At 37.3% G+C, this 20,063-nt stretch overlaps 1 protein-coding gene across 4 annotated transcripts in view; it reads left to right on the forward strand.

Moving 5' to 3' along the window:
• ZNF277 (zinc finger protein 277) overlaps nucleotides 1–20,063 on the forward strand; it is a 132,501-nt gene that overhangs the window by 88,660 nt on the left and 23,778 nt on the right. For all 4 annotated transcript variants that reach the window (XM_067746761.1, XM_067746759.1, XM_067746763.1 and 1 more), the window contains 3 exons: nucleotides 3,129–3,239; nucleotides 5,255–5,387; nucleotides 18,127–18,194. In XM_067746761.1, coding sequence (XP_067602862.1) covers nucleotides 3,129–3,239; nucleotides 5,255–5,387; nucleotides 18,127–18,194 — 312 coding nt within the window. The remainder of the gene's footprint in view (nucleotides 1–3,128; nucleotides 3,240–5,254; nucleotides 5,388–18,126; nucleotides 18,195–20,063) is intronic.

The following is a 20,063-nucleotide window of genomic DNA, read 5'->3' on the forward strand; positions in this document are numbered from 1 at the left end:
CACAAGTCACTTTATTAGCAAAGGTAATCTGATCATAGAGAAATTCCAAGGATTTTTGAAGCTCAGTGCCTGGAACCAGGGACAAAGATCAGACAAATTTCTTTTTATGCAACAGTAATATTTACAAATGTACATTCACTTAAATATAAGTCATGAAGTTGTAACCTCTAGGAAATGGGAATAGTTTCAGTGACAGCATACAATGGACAATCAGAAAAATATCATTCTCCCACCCACTTGAATGAAAGCAGTCTTTAGTTTCTAAAAAAAAAAGAAAAGCCTAGCACAAACTGACATCGTTGTCTGAAAAACATTGAAGAGGAGAGGGTAGCTATTTGTTTGAATTTAGAAAAGGGTTTGGATGAAGCATCAATGTTGAAAACACCAGTGATGAAGATTTGATTCTCATATAGAATCAGTTAGCATGGAGAAAAATCTGTGCCAAGGTCACTAATTATCCTCTAACCCTGTCAGTTTCAAAGGGCTTTATGAGGATGGCAGTGAGGACCACCTCACTATCAAAAAGTTTACCAAGCATTGCTACTTCTTTTTAGCATATTGTTTCTGATTTTATGTTAAAACTATTATTAACCTAGTGAGGAGACGTGTGATTATTATTAGGAATCTCTAGTATTAAAAAGCTATAAATATTTTTATATTTATATAAAGTTTATTTTATAAAAATATTTTATATTTATATAAAGCTTAAGTTTTTATGATAAATGTAGGGACTGATGTGATTTGAAGTATATGTCCATATGATATGAAATTATGATAATATTGGTATTTCAACTTACTGAATATTGGTGCTCCTATAATTCCTAATATAATCTTCCTGTTATTTTCTACCTGTATCTGTATTCTCTGTTGACTGGGGTGACATGGGAATTAAGTGAACTCCTCAGTAGTTTTGATTGACTATGTCATTGTTCTCTAATAAACGAAATTTTTAAGAAATTAACCAATGACAAAGATAAGCAGCATCTCATTTTTATAAAGTGTCCCCTTCTGCAGTTCTTGTTTATGAAAAGGTCAGTTTATAATAAAAGATTAAAGATATAACCTGATTCCAGCTATGTACGTTATTAGCAATACTTAGGGATTATATTTGTGTCCTCCCAGCCTAGGGACATAAAAAGAATAGAAAGACAAAGGACATGGGTTAATGATAAGGATAGAAGAATAAGTACTTTCTTGCTATCCTACATCTATCTCCCCTCTCCTATACACTTTTGACTCTGGAATATATGAAGCTATTTCTTTCAATCTTAATCTAAAATGTGTCTCCTGTAAACAGCATATAGTTGGATCATGTTTTTTAATCCATTCTGCTAATCTCTGCTTTTTGGTTGGAGTGTCTAATTTATGTTTAATGTAATTACTGATGAGATGGGATTACTTAGACCAGTTTGCTGTTTGTTTTATGTTTTAAGTTTCTTTTTTTTATTTCTCCCCTCCATTACTGCCTTCTTTTTTGTTAAATAGATATTTTCTAGTGTACCATTTTTATTCCTTTGTTTCTTTTACTATATTTTTTGAGTTATTTTGTTAGTGGCCCATTCACTATCCACTACAATTCACTGGAGATTACAATTAACATTTTATTTATTTTTTTATAAATTTATTTATTTTTGGCTGCACTGGGCCTTCGTTGCTGAGCATGGGCTTTCTCTAGTTGCAGCGAGCGGGGGCTACTCTTCATTGTGGTATGCAGGCCTCTTATTGCGGTGGCCTCTTGTTGTGGAGCACGGGCTCTAGGCATGCAGCCTCAGTAGCTGTGGCACAAGGGCTCAGTAGTTGTGGCTCGCAAGCTCTAGAACGCAGGCTCAGCAGTTGTGGCTCACGGACCTAGCTGCTCCATGGCATGTGGGATTCTCCCAGACCAGGGCCCAAACCCATGTCCCCTGCATTGGCAGGCGGACTCCCAACCACTGTGCCACCAGGGAAGCCCCTAACATTTTAACTTAAAACAATTGAGTTCAGATTAATACCAACGTAATTTCAACAGTACACAAAAACTTTGCTCCAACGTAGCTAGCTCTTTCCCCACTCCTTTGTGCTATTCATACAAACTACATCTTTATACATTATAAGCTCATTAACATGTCTTTAAAATCGTTACTTCATGCAGTTATTTTTACATCAGATATGGGAGAAAAGATTTGTAAACAATAATTCATTTAATACTGCCTTTTATATTTGACTGTGTAATTACATTTACTGGAGCTTTTTACTTCTTTATGTATGTTTGAGTTACTATCTAGCATCCTTTCATTTTAGCCCAAAGGACTTCTTTTAGTTTCTTGTTGGGCAGGTCTGTTAGCAGTGAATTTTCTCAGGTTTTGTTATCTGGGACCTGTCTTGATTTCATCTTCATATTTTTTCTTGGTATGGGTCTCTCTGATTTATTATACTTGAAGTTTATTGGGCTTCTTCTGTTTGGATTAATGTTTTCCATCAAATTTGGGAAGTTTTTGGCCATTATTTCTTCAAATATTCTTTCTTCCCCTATCTTTCTTTGCCTTTTGGGAATCCTATTATACAGATGTTGGTAGATGGGATGGTGTCTGAGGCTCAATTTATTTTTCTTCATTCTTTTTTCTTCTGTTCCACAGACTACAAAATCTAAATTTATCCTCAAGTTCATTGGTTCTTTGTTCTGCCAGTTCAGTTTTTCTTTTGAGACCTTCCAGTGAATTTTTCATTTCAGTTACTGTACATTTCATCTCCAGATTTGTATGTTTTTTTTTAATTTCTGTTTTTTTATTAGTATCCTCTTTTTTATAAGATATTATTCTCATACCTTTTTTTGATTCTTTAGACATGGTTTTCCTTAATTCTTTACACATATTCTTATTGTCTGATTTAAAGTCTTTGTCTGACAAGTCCAATATTTGGGCTTCCTCAGCAACAGTTTCTGTTGACTTTCTTTTCATATGATAGTGCTTATGTGCATACTTTTTTTTATAACATGTCACTCTTTCATAGCCCAAATGTGTGTTTCAGTGTTTATTAACCTTTGCTTGTACTTCTAATTAGTGTTGTTATCATTATACAAACACTACTCATGACCTGATTTGTTCCTAGATAAGTTGTAAATAATGCAAATTGCTCAAATTTCTTCCTAGATCTGTCCTTTTGAACCATATGGCCAGAGAACACACTTTCAACATTGGGTTGCCAGACAACATTGTAAACTGCAATGAATTTCTGTGTACATTACAGAAAAAGCTTGACAAGTAAGTACTTTTTTATGAAACACGACCTGAAGCTGTCTCAATCTTGGATTCTGTTTTGAATTTTTAAAAATTAATTTAATAGTCAGAAGTAACTCAAGAAATGGAATTTTCTCATTTCTCGTGTTGGAGGAGTTCACATTTTGTATGACAATCCTTATTTTTTGTAGATCATATTGCCTTTTAGTAGTTTTAAAATATAAATGTCATATATACCAAACAATGTATATGCCATTATAAGGTATGTTATTATATAGGATATGAAAAATACACTTAACCAGCCTAAGAAAGAGAATGTTATTATTTCCTTTGAATCTCGCTGTGTGCCCTTCCTCATTAGTATCTCCCCCAGAAACCACTATTCTTCATTTCAGATTCATAATTTCTTTACTTTTCTCTATAATTTTTCTACACATTTAGTAAAGTAAATATATTGTCACATTGCTAGATGTTATTCAGTTTTATGTGAAACATAACATACTAATTGCATTCTTTTACCTTTTAGTATTTATTCACATTTATATATCATAACACTCCACTTTTCTCAAGGTCATATTCTGGCAACCGTGAGTATCTAGAGTTTAGCTTGTAGAAATAGGGAAGGAAATTCTCTACATCACCAAAATGGCTCTCAAAAATCTATCCTCTTTTCTTTCTAGGAAAGGGCCCAAGATTTTACTCTCAAAACCTAGTTTTATTCATTTAATATAATACTAATGAATGTGGTATCTCAGACCACAACATTTGGAGCAATAACATTGAGAAAGAAATACCCATTATAAAAAGTTCTGAATTCAAATTCTGGTATCAACAGTACATTAAAACAAGTCTCTTTACTCTTTTATTGAATGACCATTCATTTATAAAATAATACCAGGTGTGCTTTCTAGCAAGATTAGCAGTAATGATATCCCTAATCAACTTATTGCCCATAAATTGTTTACTATAAAAGAATATAGTTACTTCTGTGGCATAAGAAATAATTGAAAGGGTGTTTAGTAAAGATGAAAAAGAATTCAGAATAGAAACAACAACTGATTTCAGTCATTTTGTTGTCGAACCCAAGTTCAGTGCCCAACACACAGTGAGGCCAAACAAACCAAAACATCAGAGTTTTGGTTTTTGAATAAGTTTTCATGTATACTTATTCTGTGTTACTCCAGAAAGTAGAACTCTAATGGCTGTTGGGTAATCCAGGCAGTATCAACTGTCAAGCTTAGTATGAGAAAGACATTTTGTTAGTAATCTGTTCAAAACTGGTCATTACTGCCTCATTAGGTAATGAATTCCCAGTCAGTGGAAATATTCTAGCAGAAGATACATGCGAATGATAAGATAGTAAAAATAGCACTTACTGTATGCTATGAATGTGCTAGGTATTTTATTCATATATATATCAATAAATTAAACATGTATACATACATTTATATTTTGTGTGAATTGTTATCATGATTATGAACTTATGTGCACATATATGTATACATTATCGTAAAAATTCTCTAAAATGTATGTTTTATCATCAGGTTAGCAGAAAATGAGCGGTATCAGAGGCGTCAAGTAACTTGACCACGTCCCACAGCTGGCGCTAGGAATCAGACCTGCAAATTAGGTCACAGGATATATCAAACCATGGACTAATTGTTATACTCAATGGAGGCAACCAAAGCTAGTTATCATATATTTATTTGAAGAACATACCTACATTTTCATTTTTAGAATAGGTAATTCGATTAGTAAAGCACCAAAATCATTTTTGGATAATTGCTATCTATATCACAGTTTTAACTAAATAGCCAAGTTGGCCAAGTTAGCCGACTACAAAATAAACCACAGCATGCATCCTCTAAAGCCAAATGAATAAAATGAAAGGGATTCCAGAAGGGTATCATATGCCATTTGAAGATTCTGTGAGTCCTAAAATGAATAAATTATAAGACCCAATAATAATAATAATAAAGGGCTATGCAACAACTATTTCAGAGACTTATTTAATCTCAACATTTGTGTCTTTCTTGTAGCTTGCAGTGCTTGTACTGTGAAAAGACCTTCAGGGACAAAAATACACTTAAAGATCACATGAGGAAAAAACAGCATCGTAGGATCAATCCTAAGAACAGAGAATATGACCGATTTTATGTCATCAATTATTTGGTAAGGCTTTCTTTTCTCTTCATAAGTTACAATTTGATTGCATATCTACAAACATCAAAATGTAATTGAGGGATTCTTTCAAGCAATGATTATCTTTAAAATGGTTAGTTTACAAAGCGTAAGTTGATTTGATTTGTCTTTGATTTGCCAGATGTTTATATAGTAAAAAGGTCATGTCTCTACAACTCACAGTGATCTTGATAAAATAAATAAATAAATAACCATACATATCTGGATAGCCATGCATTGCCCCCCATTGATTGTCCATTACCATGAGTACAGGGACTTCTGTACTCTACTCAGAAAACATTGTTGACTTCTGGATGTGCTAGATGCTATGCTAGATAAATGTTTACAGACAGTCTCTTCACTTATTCCTTTTTCCCCCATTAAAATATCTTCCCGTTTCCCATCAAATAAATAAATAAATAATAAAAATTTGTCTTTGTCATTCTCTTGGGCCAGCTTATTTCTAATGGAAATTTTAGAGAAACCAAGTGATTTCACTCAGCAAGAGGACTTTCATTTTTTGGACTAGTAGGATGGACTAATGGGGATACCATGTCAAAGATTTTAAATACTTTCAAAGCTCTCCTAGCCCAGAAACCTCAGTACCATTTGCTGGCCTCTATAGATTACAGTCACTTTTATTTAAGAAGACGTATTCAGTTGGAGACAAATGTCCATCTCTACAGGGGCATTTGGAAATTTGAGAAGGGAATTTTGATTAACACAATGACTGGAGAGTGCCCTCAGTCTGCTGATTTTTTTAGGTATACATAACAAAGGACGGAAACTGTTGCAGGAAGGGACACCCCTTCCAGGGCCGAGAGTGGGCTCTTATCTAACACTCAGAAATGTATTGTCCAAGGAGACACACGTGCTGACAAAGCAAGAGACTTTAGTGGGAAGAGGCACCTGGGTGGAGAGCAGCAGAGGGAACCCAGGAGGAGTACTCTGCCACGTGGCTCACAGTCTCAGGTTTTATGGTGATGTGGTAGTTTCCAGGTTGTCTCTAGCCAATCATTCTGACTCATGGTTCTTCCTGGTGGCGTGCACATCTCTCAGCCAAGATGGATTCCAGCAAGAATGATTCTGGGAGGTTGGTAGGACATATGGACTGGCATCTCCTCTCTCCTTTTGACCTTTCTCAGATTCTTCCAATTGGTGGTACTTTGTTAGTTCCATGTTCCTTACCAGGATCTCCTATTGTACAATAAGTCATGCAAGTGGTTATCGTGCCTATCCAGTGTGGGCAGTTTCAGTCAGTGGTTCCCTAACAAAACTACTCATGAAAACAGAGGGAGTTAAGTAGTTCTCCAGTAGAATTGAAATAAAGATCGGCCCTGAACCAAGATGGCGGAGTAGAGGGATGTGCTCTCACTCCCTCTCGTGAGAACACCAGAATCAAAACTAGCTGATGGACAGTCATTGATGGGAAGACACTGGAACTCACCAAAAAAGATACCCTACATCCAAAGACAAAAGAGAAGCCACAATGAGATGGTACGAGGGGCACAATCACAATAAAATCAAATCCCATAACTGCTGGGTGGGTGACTCACAGACTGGAGAACACTATACCACAGAAGTCCACCCACTGGAGTGAAGGTTCTGAGCCCCACGTCAGGCTTCCCAACTGGGAGTCCGGCAACGGAAGGAGGAATTCCTAGAGAATCAGACTTTGAAGTCCAGTGAGATTTGATTGCAGGACTTCGACAGGACTGGGGGAAACAGAGACTCCACTCTTGGAGGGCACACACAAAGTAGTGTGCACATCGGGACCCAGGGGAAGCAGCAGTGACCCCATAGGAGACTGAAACAGACCAACCTGCTAGGGTTGGAGCGTCTCCAGCAGAGGCGGGGGGTGGCTGTGGCTCACTGTGGGAACAAGGACACTAGCAGCAGAAGTTCTGAGTGTGAGCCCTCCCAGAGTCTGCCATTAGCCCCACCAAAGAGCCTAGGTAGGCTCCAGTGTTGGGTTGCCTCAAGCCAAACAACCAACAGGGAGGGAACCCGGCCCCAGCCATCACCAGTCAAGCGGATTAAAGTTTTACTCAGCTCTGCTGACCAGAGCAACAGTCAGCTCTACCCATCACCAGTCCCTCGCATCAGGAAACTTGTACAAGCCTCTTAGATAGCCTCATCCGCCAGAGGGCACATGACAAAGGCAAGAAGAACAACAATCCTGCAGCCTGTGGAACAAAAACCACATTCACAGAAAGATAGGCAAGATGAAAAGGCAGAGGGCTCTGTACCAGATGAAGGAACAAGATAAAACCCCAGAAAAACAACTAAATGAAGTGGAGATAGGCAACTTTCCAGAAAAAGAATTCAGAATAATGATAGTGAAGATGATCCAGGACCTTGGAAAAAGAATGGAGGCAAATATTGAGAAGATGCAAGAAATGTTTAACAAAGACCTAGAAGAATTAAAGAACAAACAAACAGAGATGAACAATACAATAACTGAAATGAAAACTACACTAGAAGGAATCAATAGCAGAATAACTGAGGAAGAATAAAGGATAACTGACCTGGAAGACAGAATGGTGGAATTCACTGCTGCAGAACAGAATACAGAAAAAAGAATGAAAAGAAATGAAGACAGCCTAAGAGGCCTCTGAGACAACGTTAAACGCAACAGCGTTCGCATTATAGGGGTCCCAGAAGGAGAAGACAGACAGAAAGGACCACAGAAAAAATTTGAAGAGATTATTGTTGAAAACTTCCCTAACATGGGAAAGGAAATAGCCAGCCAGGTCCAGGAAGTGCAGCAAGTCCCATACAGGATAAACCCAAGGAGAAACACACCGAGACACATAGTAATCAAATTGGCAAAAATTAAACACAAAGAAAAATTATTGAAAGCAGCAAGGTAAAAATGACAGATAACATACAAGGGAGCTAGCATAAGGTTAACAGCTGATTTCTCAGCAGAAACTCTACAGGCCAGAAGGGAGTGGCATGATATACTTAAAGTGATGAAAGGGAAGAACCTACAACCAAGATTACTCTACCCAGCAAGGATCTTATTCAGATTTGATGGAGAAATCAACAGCGTTACAGACAAGCAAAAGCTAAGAGAATTCAGCCCCACCAAACCAGCTCTACCACAAATACTAAAGGAACTTCTCTGAGTGGGAAACACAAGAGAAGAAAAGGACCTACAAAAACGAACCCAAAACAATTAAGAAAATGGTCATAGGAACATACATATCGATAATTAGCTTAAACATGAATGGATTAGGGCTTCCCTGGTGGCGCAGTGGTTGAGAGTCCGCCTGCCAATGCAGGGGACACGGGTCCGTGCCCTGGTCCGGGAAGATCCCACATGCCACGGAGCAGCTAGGCCCGTGAGCCACGGCCGCTGAGCCTGCGCGTCCAGAGCCTGTGCTCCTCAACGGGAGAGGCCATAACAGTGAGAGGCCTACATACCGCAAAACAAAAAACAAAAAAAAAACATAAATCGATTAAATGCTCCAACCAAAAGACAGAGGCTTGCTGAATGGATACAAAAACAAGACCCATCTATATGCTGTCTACAAGAGACCCACTTCAGACCTAAGGGCACATACAGACTGAAAGTGAGGAGATGGAAAAAGATATTCCGTGCAAATGGAAATCAGAAGAAAGCTGGAGTAGCAGTACTCATATCAGATAAAATAGACTTTAAAATAAAGAGTGTTAATGTTAGAGACAAGGAAGGACACTACATAATGATCAAGGGATCAATCCAGGAAGAAGACATAACAATTATAAATATATATGCACCCAACATAGGAGCACCTCAATACATAAGGCAACTGCTAACAGCTATAAAAGAGGAAATCGACAGTAACACAATAATAGTGGGGAACTTTAACACGTCACTTACACCAATGGACAGATCATCCAAAATGAAAATAAATAAGGAAACAGAAGCTTTAAATGACACAACAGACCAGATAAATTTAATTGATATTTATAGGACATTCCATCCAAAAACAGCAGATTACACTTTCTTCTCAAGTGCGCACGGAACATTCTGCAGGATAGATCACATCTTGGGTTACAAATCAAGCCTCAGTAAATTTAAGAAAATTAAATCCTATCAAGCATCGTTTTGGACCACAATGCTATGAGATTAGAACAGGGAAAAAAACGTAAAAAACACAGACACATGGAGGCTAAACAATATGTTACTAAATAACCAAGAGATCACTGAAGAAATCAAAGAGGAAATCAAAAAATACCTAGAGACAAATGACAATGAAAATATGACAATCCAAAACCTATGGGATGCAGCAAAAGCAGTTCTAAGAAAGAAGTTTATAGCTATACAAGCCTACCTCAAGAAACAAGAAAAATCTCAAATAAACAGTCTAACCTTACACCTAAAGGAACTTGAGGAAGAAGAACAAAAACCAAAGTTAGCAGAAGGAAAGAAATCATAAAGATCAGAGCAGAAATAAATGAAATAGAAACAAAGAAAACAGTAGCAAAGATCAATAAAACTGAAAGCTGGATCTTTGAGAAGATAAACAAAATTGATCAACCATTAGCCACACTGATCAAGAAAAAGAGGGAGAGGACTCAAATCGATAAAATTAGAAATGAAAAAGAAATTACAACAGACACCTCAGAAATACAAAGCATCCTAAGAGACTACTACAAGCAACTCTATGCCAATAAAATGGACAACCTGGAAGAAATGGACAAATTCCTAGAAAGATATAACCTTCCAAGACTGAACCAGGAAGAAATAGAAAATATGAACAGACCAGTCATAAGTAATGAAATTGAAACTGTGATTAAAAATCTTCCAACAAACAAAAGTCCGGACCAGATGGCTTTGCAGATGAATTCTATCAAACACTTAGAGAAGAGCTAACACCCATCCTTCTCAAACTCTTCCAAAAAAATTGCAGAGGAAGGAACACTCCCAAACTCGTTCTGTGAGGCCACCATCACCCTGATACCAAAACCCGACAAAGATACTACAAAAAAAGAAAATTACAGACCAATATCACTGATGAATATAGATGCAAAAATCCTCAACAAAATACTAGCACACAGAATCCAACAACACATTGAAAGGATCATACACCATGATCAAGTGGGATTTATCCCAGGGATGCAAGGATTCTTCAATATACGCAAATCAATTAGTGTGATACACCATATTAACAAAATGATGAATAAAAATCATATGATCAAAAAAAAATCATATGATCATCTCAATAGATGCAGAAGAAGCTTTTGACAAAATTCAACACCCATTTATGATAAAAACTCTCCAGAAAGTGGGCATAGAGGGAACCTACCTCAACATAATAAAGGCCATATACGACAAACCCACAGCAAACATCATTCTCAATGGTGAAAAAGTGAAAGCATTTCCTCTAAGATCAGGAACGAGACAAGGATGTCCACTCTCGCCACTATTATTCAACATAGTTTTGGAAGTCCTAGCTATGGCAATCAAAGAAGAAAAAGAATAAAAGGAATACAAATTGGAAAAGAAGAAGTAAAACTGTCACTGTTTGCGGATGACATGATACTATACATAGAGATTCCTAAACATGCCACCAGAAAACTACTAGAGCCAATCAATGAATTTGGTAAAGTTGCAGGATACAAAATTAATGCACAGAAATCTCTTGCATTCATATACACTAATGATGAAAAATCTGAAAGAGAAATTAAGGAAACACTCCCATTTACCATTGCAACAAAAAGAATAAAATACCTAGGAATAAACCTACCTAGGGAGACAAAAGACCTGTATGCAGAAACTTATAAGACACTGGTGAAAGAAATTAAAGAGGATACCAACAGGTGGAGAGATATACCATGTTCTTGGATTGGAAGAATCAATATTCTGAAAATGACTGTACTTCCCAAAGCAATCTACAGATTCAATGCAATCCCTATCTAATTACAAATGGCATTTTTTACGGAACTAGAACAAAAAATCTTAAAATTTGTATGGAGACACAAAGGACCCCAAATAGCCAAAGCAGTCTTGAGGGAAAAAAACAGAGCTGGAGGAATCAGACTCTCTCACTTCAGACTATACTACAAAGCTACAGTAATCAAGACAATATGGTACTGGCACAAAAACAGAAACATAGATCAATGGAACGGGATAGAAAGCCCAGAGATAAAGCCTCACACCTGTGGTCAATTAATCTATGACAAAGGAGGCAAGGATATCCAATGGAGAAAAGACAGTCTCTTCAATAAGTGGTGCTGGGAAAACTGGACAGCTACATGTAAAAGAATGAAATTAGGACACTCCCCAATAGCATACACAAAAACAAACTCAAAATGGATTAGGGACCTAAATGTAAGACCGGACACTATAAAACTCTTAGAGGAAAACATAGGAAGAACACTCTGACATAAATCACAGCAAGATCTTTTTTGATCCACCTCATAGAGTAATGGAAATAAAAACAAAAATAAACAAATCGGACCTAATGAAACTTCAGAGCTTTTGCACAGCAAAGGAAACCATAAACAAGATGTAAAGACAACCCTCAGAATGGGAGAAAATATTTGCAAACGAATCACTGGACAAAGGATTAATCTCCAATATATATAAACAGCTCATGCAGCTCAATATTAATAAAACAAACACCCCAGTCCAAAAATGGATAGAAGACCGAAATAGACATTTCTCCAAAGAACACATATAGATGGCCAAGAAGCACATGAAAAGCTGCTCACCATCACTAATTATTAGAGAAATGCAAATCAAAACCACAATGAGGTATCACCTCCCACCAGTTAGAATGGGCATCATCAGAAAATCTTCAAACGACAAATGCTGGAGAGAGTGTGGAGAAAAGGGAACCCTCTTGCACTGTTGGTGGGAATGTAAATTGATACAGCCACTATGGAGAACAGTATGGAGGTTCCTTAAAAAACTAAAAATGGAGTTACCATATGAACCAGCAATCCCACTACTGGGCATATACCCAGAGAAAACCATAATTCAAAAAGACACCTACATCCCAATGTTCATTGCAGCACTATTTACAATAGCCAGGTCATGGAAGCAACCTAAATGCCCATCAACAGACGAATGGATAAAGAAGATGTGGTACATACATACAATGGAATATTACTCAGCCATAAAACAGAACGAAATTGGGTCATTTGTTGAGACATGGATGGACCTAGAGAGTGTCATACAGAGGAAAGGAAGTCAGAAAGAGAAAAACAAATATTGTATATTAATGCATATATGTGGAATCTAGAAAAATGGTACAGATGAACCAGTTTGCAGGGCAGAAATAGAGACACAGATGTAGAGAACAAACGTATGGACACCAAGGGGGGAAAGTGGCTGGGGGGTGGGGGTGTGATGAATTGGGCAATTGGGATTGACATGTATACACTGATGTGTATAAAATGGATAACCAATAAGAACCTGCAGTGTAAAAAAATAAATTAAATTTTAAATATTTTTTTAAAATTAAGGCTCAAAAAAAAGATGGGGAATTCTGGTTCTGACACTTTTCTAAAGCAAATGGAAATTGTTTTTTGCTCTGAAATTTGAATTTTAATCCGAACCCATTGGCCACGAAAAGCATAATTGATAATAATGAGCCATTTTATGTATTGGACAGAAACAAGCATATTCTGAATTATATTGGAAATCTCTGCTTTAGGATAGAATTTTTGCCTGTTCTAACTAATCCTTAGCATATTAAAAGAAAATTCCCCTTGAGAAACAAGTGGAATAAGGGTGTCTGAAGATTGGCTCTGAGAGGTCGCCATGGTTTGCTACACATGTTTTACAACTAGCTACAGGCAAAGGCACCCTTTGAGTCTTTCAGTCTTCTCTTGAAATCACTCAGTCGTTAATTCCTAGAGCAAACGCTGCTTCAGGGCCCAGCCCAATCCTACAGGGGGTGGACTTCAGTGTTAACTCTAAGAAATATTGAGCTACTGCCTAAAGCTGTGGAAGCAATTTAATAGCACTTCTGGGGCTCTTTTAAACTAATAGTCAAGAGCTTGGGGCTAGCAGAACATTGTGTATAGCTGGAGGTGTTTATCTTTTAGAGGAGACTTCAAAGAAACTGCTCACTCAAATTCTGCTGTCACTTTTAGAAAAGTTTGATACTTCATTCCCTGGGCATCAAGTAGTGTGACTGTGAAAACTGAAATTATCCGTTGGGACCAGCTGTCTCTAGATGAGTGTGCTAGATTGTACTGCCCACAGAGTGCCCAGATTTCATGTGGGATGAATCATGACTTGAGAGAAGTGCTTCAAGAGAATGTAAAGGCTTCAGTAACATATAAAATGAAAATTAAATCATTTTAGGGTAATATCGTTAGAAGTTTTTGGTTTGGTTTTAACTAGGAGCATTTGAGTACCTGATATGTGCCAGGTACTGTCTTTGGTATTTAAATTAAGTCTTTTACTCTTAACCACAGCCTTATGACACAGGTTTTGTCATTATCCTCATTTATAGATTAGGCAACTACAGCACAGAGAAGTTCAGTAATTTTCCCAGGGTCACATAGCTGGAGCTTTCTGCATCAGTTTCCTTCAATTTTTCCTCAGTTTTTACAATTGAAATAATAGTAGTACCTACCTCTTATACTTTGGATTGGGTTTTTTGGTCAATTAATGGTGATAAATTCATAATGATCTACACACACACACACACACACACACACACACACACACACACACACACACTTTTGCCTATTGTCTTTTATACCAAACTAGAAAGTGAAGCAAGGTCAAGGTAAAACTAATCAGCTCCTTAAGGGCTCTAACCCACAACCTTAGCCATCTTAGCTATATGCTTTCCCATTGAGGCCAACAATAAGATTTGTTTTTTCTTTTTTGCCCACGCTGCGCGGGTTGCATGATCTTAGTTCCCCGACCAGGGATTGAACCCAGGGCCCCGGCAGTGGAAGTTCAGAGTCCTAACCACTGGACCACCAGGGAATTCCCATTTTGTTTTTTAAAAAGCTAAAAAAAAAAGAAAAGAAATGAGAGACATTCATTGTTTATTCCTCTGAGGGAAAAGGCTGACATAAGTATGTGGATGTGGGTAAAAGATTGAATTGTTGTGTTAGTAACTGGTGTCTGCACATCCATTTCTCACATCCTCTTCCCTTCAGAAGCAATTTCATTGGCTGCATACATTCTACAAATGTTTGAGTGACTTCTAGGTACCAAACACTGGTGGAACAGAAAGAAAAATATGACAGAACAGGTGGTTGATTTAAGCCACTACTTTCAAGGAATTTAGAGGTTGGTATGAGAACCAGACATGTAAACACATTAATTTCAGCACTTTGTAATGGTGTGTACAGAGTTAATGTTTCAACCTCTCCTGTAGCAGATCTATATAGTCGTTGAGTCATGCATCCACAGTGTCTCACCTCCAAGGAGAATTTTCAGACCAGCAGTAATGGAAGCATCCAGGATATTCCTGGCAAGATACGCTCTGAGAGTCATAAAAGGTGGGAGAGCCATAAAAGGTGTCCCGATCCCTGGTCGGGACAAGAGGCTGTTTTTGGTCTCTTCTCAGCTCAGCAAATTGATAAATTCCTTTTTCTTTCTTGGGTGAAATAATTTCCATGTTTAATTACTCATATCAGTTTTTTAATATTAACAGACTTGCAAATAAGTATATTAAAGGTCTTTTGCATGGTCTAGATTATCTACTTAGAGTTCTTGCTTTATTTTCTCACAAACAGAAGGGTTCAGTGGAGAGTGGAGCAAGCTAAGGGGACGAGGTCCCAGGCAGTTTCACATTCAAATACCCCTGCCTCAGAGGGCAGCAGACTGCTTAACATCATCACTGAGGCTTCACCTACATATTCCTAAAGTGCTCACGTTTCAAGCCCTAAATTTTTCTAAAGGGAACTATTTTTACAGTGATACTATCATTTTGACTTAATTTTTTTTATTTTTTAAATACACAAAGCCATTTGTAACAAAAGTAGGCTCTTAACCTGTTTTTCAGTTTTGTTATAGTTCTCTCTCCTGCAGTTATTAATATTTACATTTAAAACACTGTTTCTGTTTCTCGTGGATTTCTTGTGTAAGCACGTGTTAAGTTTTTTCCATGTTTTTTTGCACCCTGTCATTGGTCATAAGCCAGCTGATGCAGAGGTTTGAGGAAGGAAGTGTTCTGAACATCTTTACTGGCATGCTTTCCAGACTTTGTTTTTCTTATATTCTTTTCTTTCCTAACATGATTCATTAGCAGGCACAGTGTCTTAATTAGAGACTAAATTTTTTTTCTCTTTGGGTCTTATTCCTGTAATAAGTCATATATTTAACTGTACCAAGGCAGAGCACTCTAGGAAAGTCTCAGCCGCTGTCGCATGCAAATCACTTGTTTCCTATTCTAATGAACACAGAGTTCCATTTTTCTCTCAAATGGTAAATGGTTAGTGCTGTATTGCCTAGATAAATCCCCGTGTTGTACTTAATACTGAGAAAACTGCAAAGTAATGCTTTGACACTGGAAGTTTGACAGTGAAAGATATTTTTCATCATTTGGGGCTCAAAACATTTATTGATAAGTAACATTTGCCTGTATTGTTGAGAATGATAGTACCCCAAATGGCCCATCAGGGTATTAGTCCAAGTCCAGAGAGACATAAAAGATTTAATTCATCACCAAAAATTCCATCTAACAAGGATCCTGTTGGCAATGGTGAGGCCATTCTTGATGTTCATAATGATGCTTAGACACTTCATGACTACTCTGGGAAGTACATTATAGAGTCCAAATTAACTCTCTCTAATGACGTTATGGTAAATCTCTGCATGTCTGAGTTTATGCGTCATTTAGCTGATAGGTAATGACAGCTTCAAAACCTCTCATTAAGTTGATGAATGATAGCTTTTCTCTAAATCATAATGGCTCTTGTAGTTCTTTGTTTTTAGTTAAATGAATACCTTTTTAGAAAAAAACAAATGTTCATGAGGTGAATTCTGGTAATGTTTTTCCAAAAGAAGGATATCTGTATTATATCAGGTGAGGTTGGACTTGACAGTTGCCATAGTTTAACTGCTTCAAAAAGTGCCCACTAGTATTTCTACATCCTTCTTTAATGCACTGTCTGCTTTTGCATGGCATGGTGGGAAGATTGAGTGGAGAGAAAAGAAAGGACAAGAGAAAGAAAGAAAGGACTCAAGGGATAAAAGAGACATGGTTGGGCCAAAAGAAATCATTCCTTCTCATCACTACATAAAGTTTTGCTGAAACTATGACTAAATTTTCCAGACATAGCCCTAAAAGGGTGGAACTCCTCCATGAACTGTAAGAGATAAAAGGGATTTGAGTAGATATTTGAGTACCTACTATTACCTGGTACCATGTACCATGTGCTTTTTATACATTAACTATTTAACCACATTACGAAACCTTTTGAGGTAGGATCTAAATTGACATCATATTTTTTAGATGTTTTCAGTTAAAATTCAATTCAAAATATACTTCTAGTACCCACTGTGTGCCCGGCTCTGGAAATGTAACAATGAACAAAGGCCATGTCCAAACAGACATTCTAGTGGAAAAGACAGAGAGCAAATAAGAAAACAAATAGATACACAAAATGATTTCAGGGTGTGATCAATGCTTTGAAGAAAAATAAAACATCCTAGAGGAATAAAAAGTAACTTGAAGGAGGGGTGTTTTAGACAGAGTAGTCAGAAAAAGAGGTAGTAGCGTTTAAGCAGAGACCAGGATGACTGAGCCATGTTAGGATATGTGAGGGAGCAGTGTTTCAGGCAGACGATGCGACAAGTACAGAAGTAGCTGGGTGGAAGTCAGCTTGCTGTGTTCAAGCAATAGCAAAAGAGCAGTCTGGCTGGAGCCAGCTGAGCAAGAGAAAAAGTGGTGGGACATAGTGATGGAGAGGGAGCCAGGGCAGAACATGGAGGCCTTATAAGCCATGGTAAGGCCTCTGAATTTTGTTCTGAGTGTGTGAGAAGCCCTGGGAGGGGTCATACAAACAGGGAGGTACCCTTTAGAAAACTCACTGTGGCTGCTGTCTGGGAAATAGACTGTAGGGGACCTCAAATAGAAACAGAGTCCAGCTAGGAGGATGTTTCAGAGTCTCTGTCAAAAGATATTAGTGGGGTTTTGTTTGTTTGTTTGTTTTTTGCGGTACACAGGCCTCTCACTGTTGTGGCCTCTCCCGTTGCGGAGCACAGGCTCCGGACGCACAGGCTTAGCGGCCATGGCTCACGGGCCCAGCCGCTCCGTGGCATGTGGGATCTTCCTGGACCGGGGCACGAACCCGTGTCCCCTGCATCAGCAGGCGGACTCTCAACCACTGCGCCACCAGGGAAGCCCATTAGTGGTTTTTTTTTAAAAGATCCCCAAGAGATTCTTATGTGGATCTAGGGTTGAGAAATGCTGATTAACATTTAAGAGAAAAGAATTTCACTGAAAGCTTATTACTGCTTCTTCAAAAAGAAAAACATATGAAAATATTATTAAACATTTTTGCATATTTTTAAAATGTTTGATTTAGGATATATCCCAAATCCTAACCATTTAGGATATATCCTAAATCCTAAAATTCGATTATCATTTCTTATCCGTGAAATAACAGCTTTAATATATTCTGCTTGTATTATTTTAAAACCATTTGCGTTTGGGTTCTGTCTTGTTTTGTTTTTGAGTTCTGTGTCTACTTTCTCCTTTCGCCTCTTCCTCCTTCACCCCTCCTGTTTATCTCTAATCCTTCTGTTCTTCCTACAAAGGAACTTGGAAAATCCTGGGAAGAAGTTCAACTAGAAGATGATCGGGAGTTGCTAGATCATCAGGAAGAGTAAGACTTATTATTGATGCTACTTAATTACAGTGGTTTAAGAGAAGGAAAACAGTTCCTTAGTTTGATTTAAAATTACCATTCTGAAAAGACAGAGTAAAACGAAAGAGAACCCTCTCTCTAAGCCATGCATCATTTCATGTAATATAGTAAAAACTTGAATTCAAAATAACTTCTCATACCAGTCAGAATGGCCATCATCAAAAAGTCTGCAAATAATAAATGCTGGAGAAGGTGTGAAGAAAAGGGAACCCTCCTACAGTTTTGATGGGCATGTAACTTGGTGCAGCCACTGTGGAGAACAGTATAGAGGTTCCTTAAAAAACTAAAAATAGAGTTAGCATATGATCCAACGATCACCCTCCTGGGCATATATCTGGAAAAGATGAAAACTCTAATTTGAAAAGATAAATGGGACTTCCCTGGTGGTCCAGTGGTTAAGATTCCTGGTCAGGGAAGTTCCACGTGCCGTGAGGTGTGGCCAAAAACAAAACAGAAAAAGAAAGAAAAAGAAAAGATACATGCATCCCAATGTTCACAGCAGCGCTGTTTACAGTAGCCAAGACATGGAAGCAACCTAAATGTCCATGGACAGTTGAATGGAAAAACTGTTTGTGGTATACAAACAATGGAATATTACTCAGCCAAAAAAAAGAATGATATAATACCATTTGCAGCCATATAGATGGACCTAGAGATTATCGTACTAAGTAAAGTAAGTCAGACAGAGAAAGACAAATATCATATGATATCACTTGTATGTGGAATCTAATAAAATGATACAAATGAAAAAATAAATAAATAAAATGATACAAATGAACTTACTTAGGAAACAGAAATAGACTCACAGACATAAAAAACAAATTTATGTTTACCAAAGGGGGGAGGGGGGGTAAATTAGGGGTTCAGCATTAACAGATACACAGTCCTATATATAAAATTGCTAAACAACAAGGCCGTACTGTATAACACAGGGAATTCTATTCAGTATCTTGTAATAACCTATAATGGAAAAGAATCTGATGAAGAATATATATGTATATAAATATATATGTATATAAAAGAATATGTATATATGTATGTATATAAAAAGATTTTATACATATGTATATAAAAAACTGAATCACTTTGCTGTATACCTGAAACTAACACATTTTAAATCAACTATACTTCAATAAAAAATAATAATCATAATACCAAAATAACTTGGACATAAGAATCACTAAAGCACCTGTTATTCCAACTAAATAGGTGTTTTGCTACTAAAGCTATTCATTGAACGCACAGGTAGTATATAATTCAGAGAAAAATATATTCCAAAGTGCTTTGCTTATTAGTCCATTGGTCCCTAGACCTTAAAGTGATATGATCTTTGAACTCTCTCTCCATGCTGCTTGCCATTGGAGTAGTGAATATAACTCAATGGAGGTTAACCTTGTTCTGTGTTCATCCCGTTGATGACTAATGTAAAACAGTCACAGCTTCTTTGTTTGAAATTATAAGCTTGAGAAGTATTCTTTTCAACCTAAAAGGATTCCCTGTTATTCATTCTCTTTTCGTTCAAAGCTGTTCAGCCTTTTGTCTCTCCCAGGATTTTGGTTCTCCTGGTTTAGGAATGACAAAAAGTTGACAGTATCTCAAAAAATAAATGCAATGAGGGGAGAAAATGGTAAAAAGGGCCCTGTATGCCTTTTGATTTCTCTATTTGCCATCAAATTTAACACTTTGCCCCATTTAAAATGATCAGTATTTCCCACATGATAGATAAGGGTTTGCCTTTTTAAAATACGCCATTTATCATGCAGAAACACACTCCCAGCACTGCACCTCACAGCATGCGCACTTAGTGGTCATGGTTAATGAGAGAGA

This window comes from Pseudorca crassidens, chromosome 8 (genome assembly GCF_039906515.1).
Source record: "Pseudorca crassidens isolate mPseCra1 chromosome 8, mPseCra1.hap1, whole genome shotgun sequence".
NCBI classification, from domain to species: Eukaryota; Metazoa; Chordata; class Mammalia; order Artiodactyla; family Delphinidae; genus Pseudorca; species Pseudorca crassidens.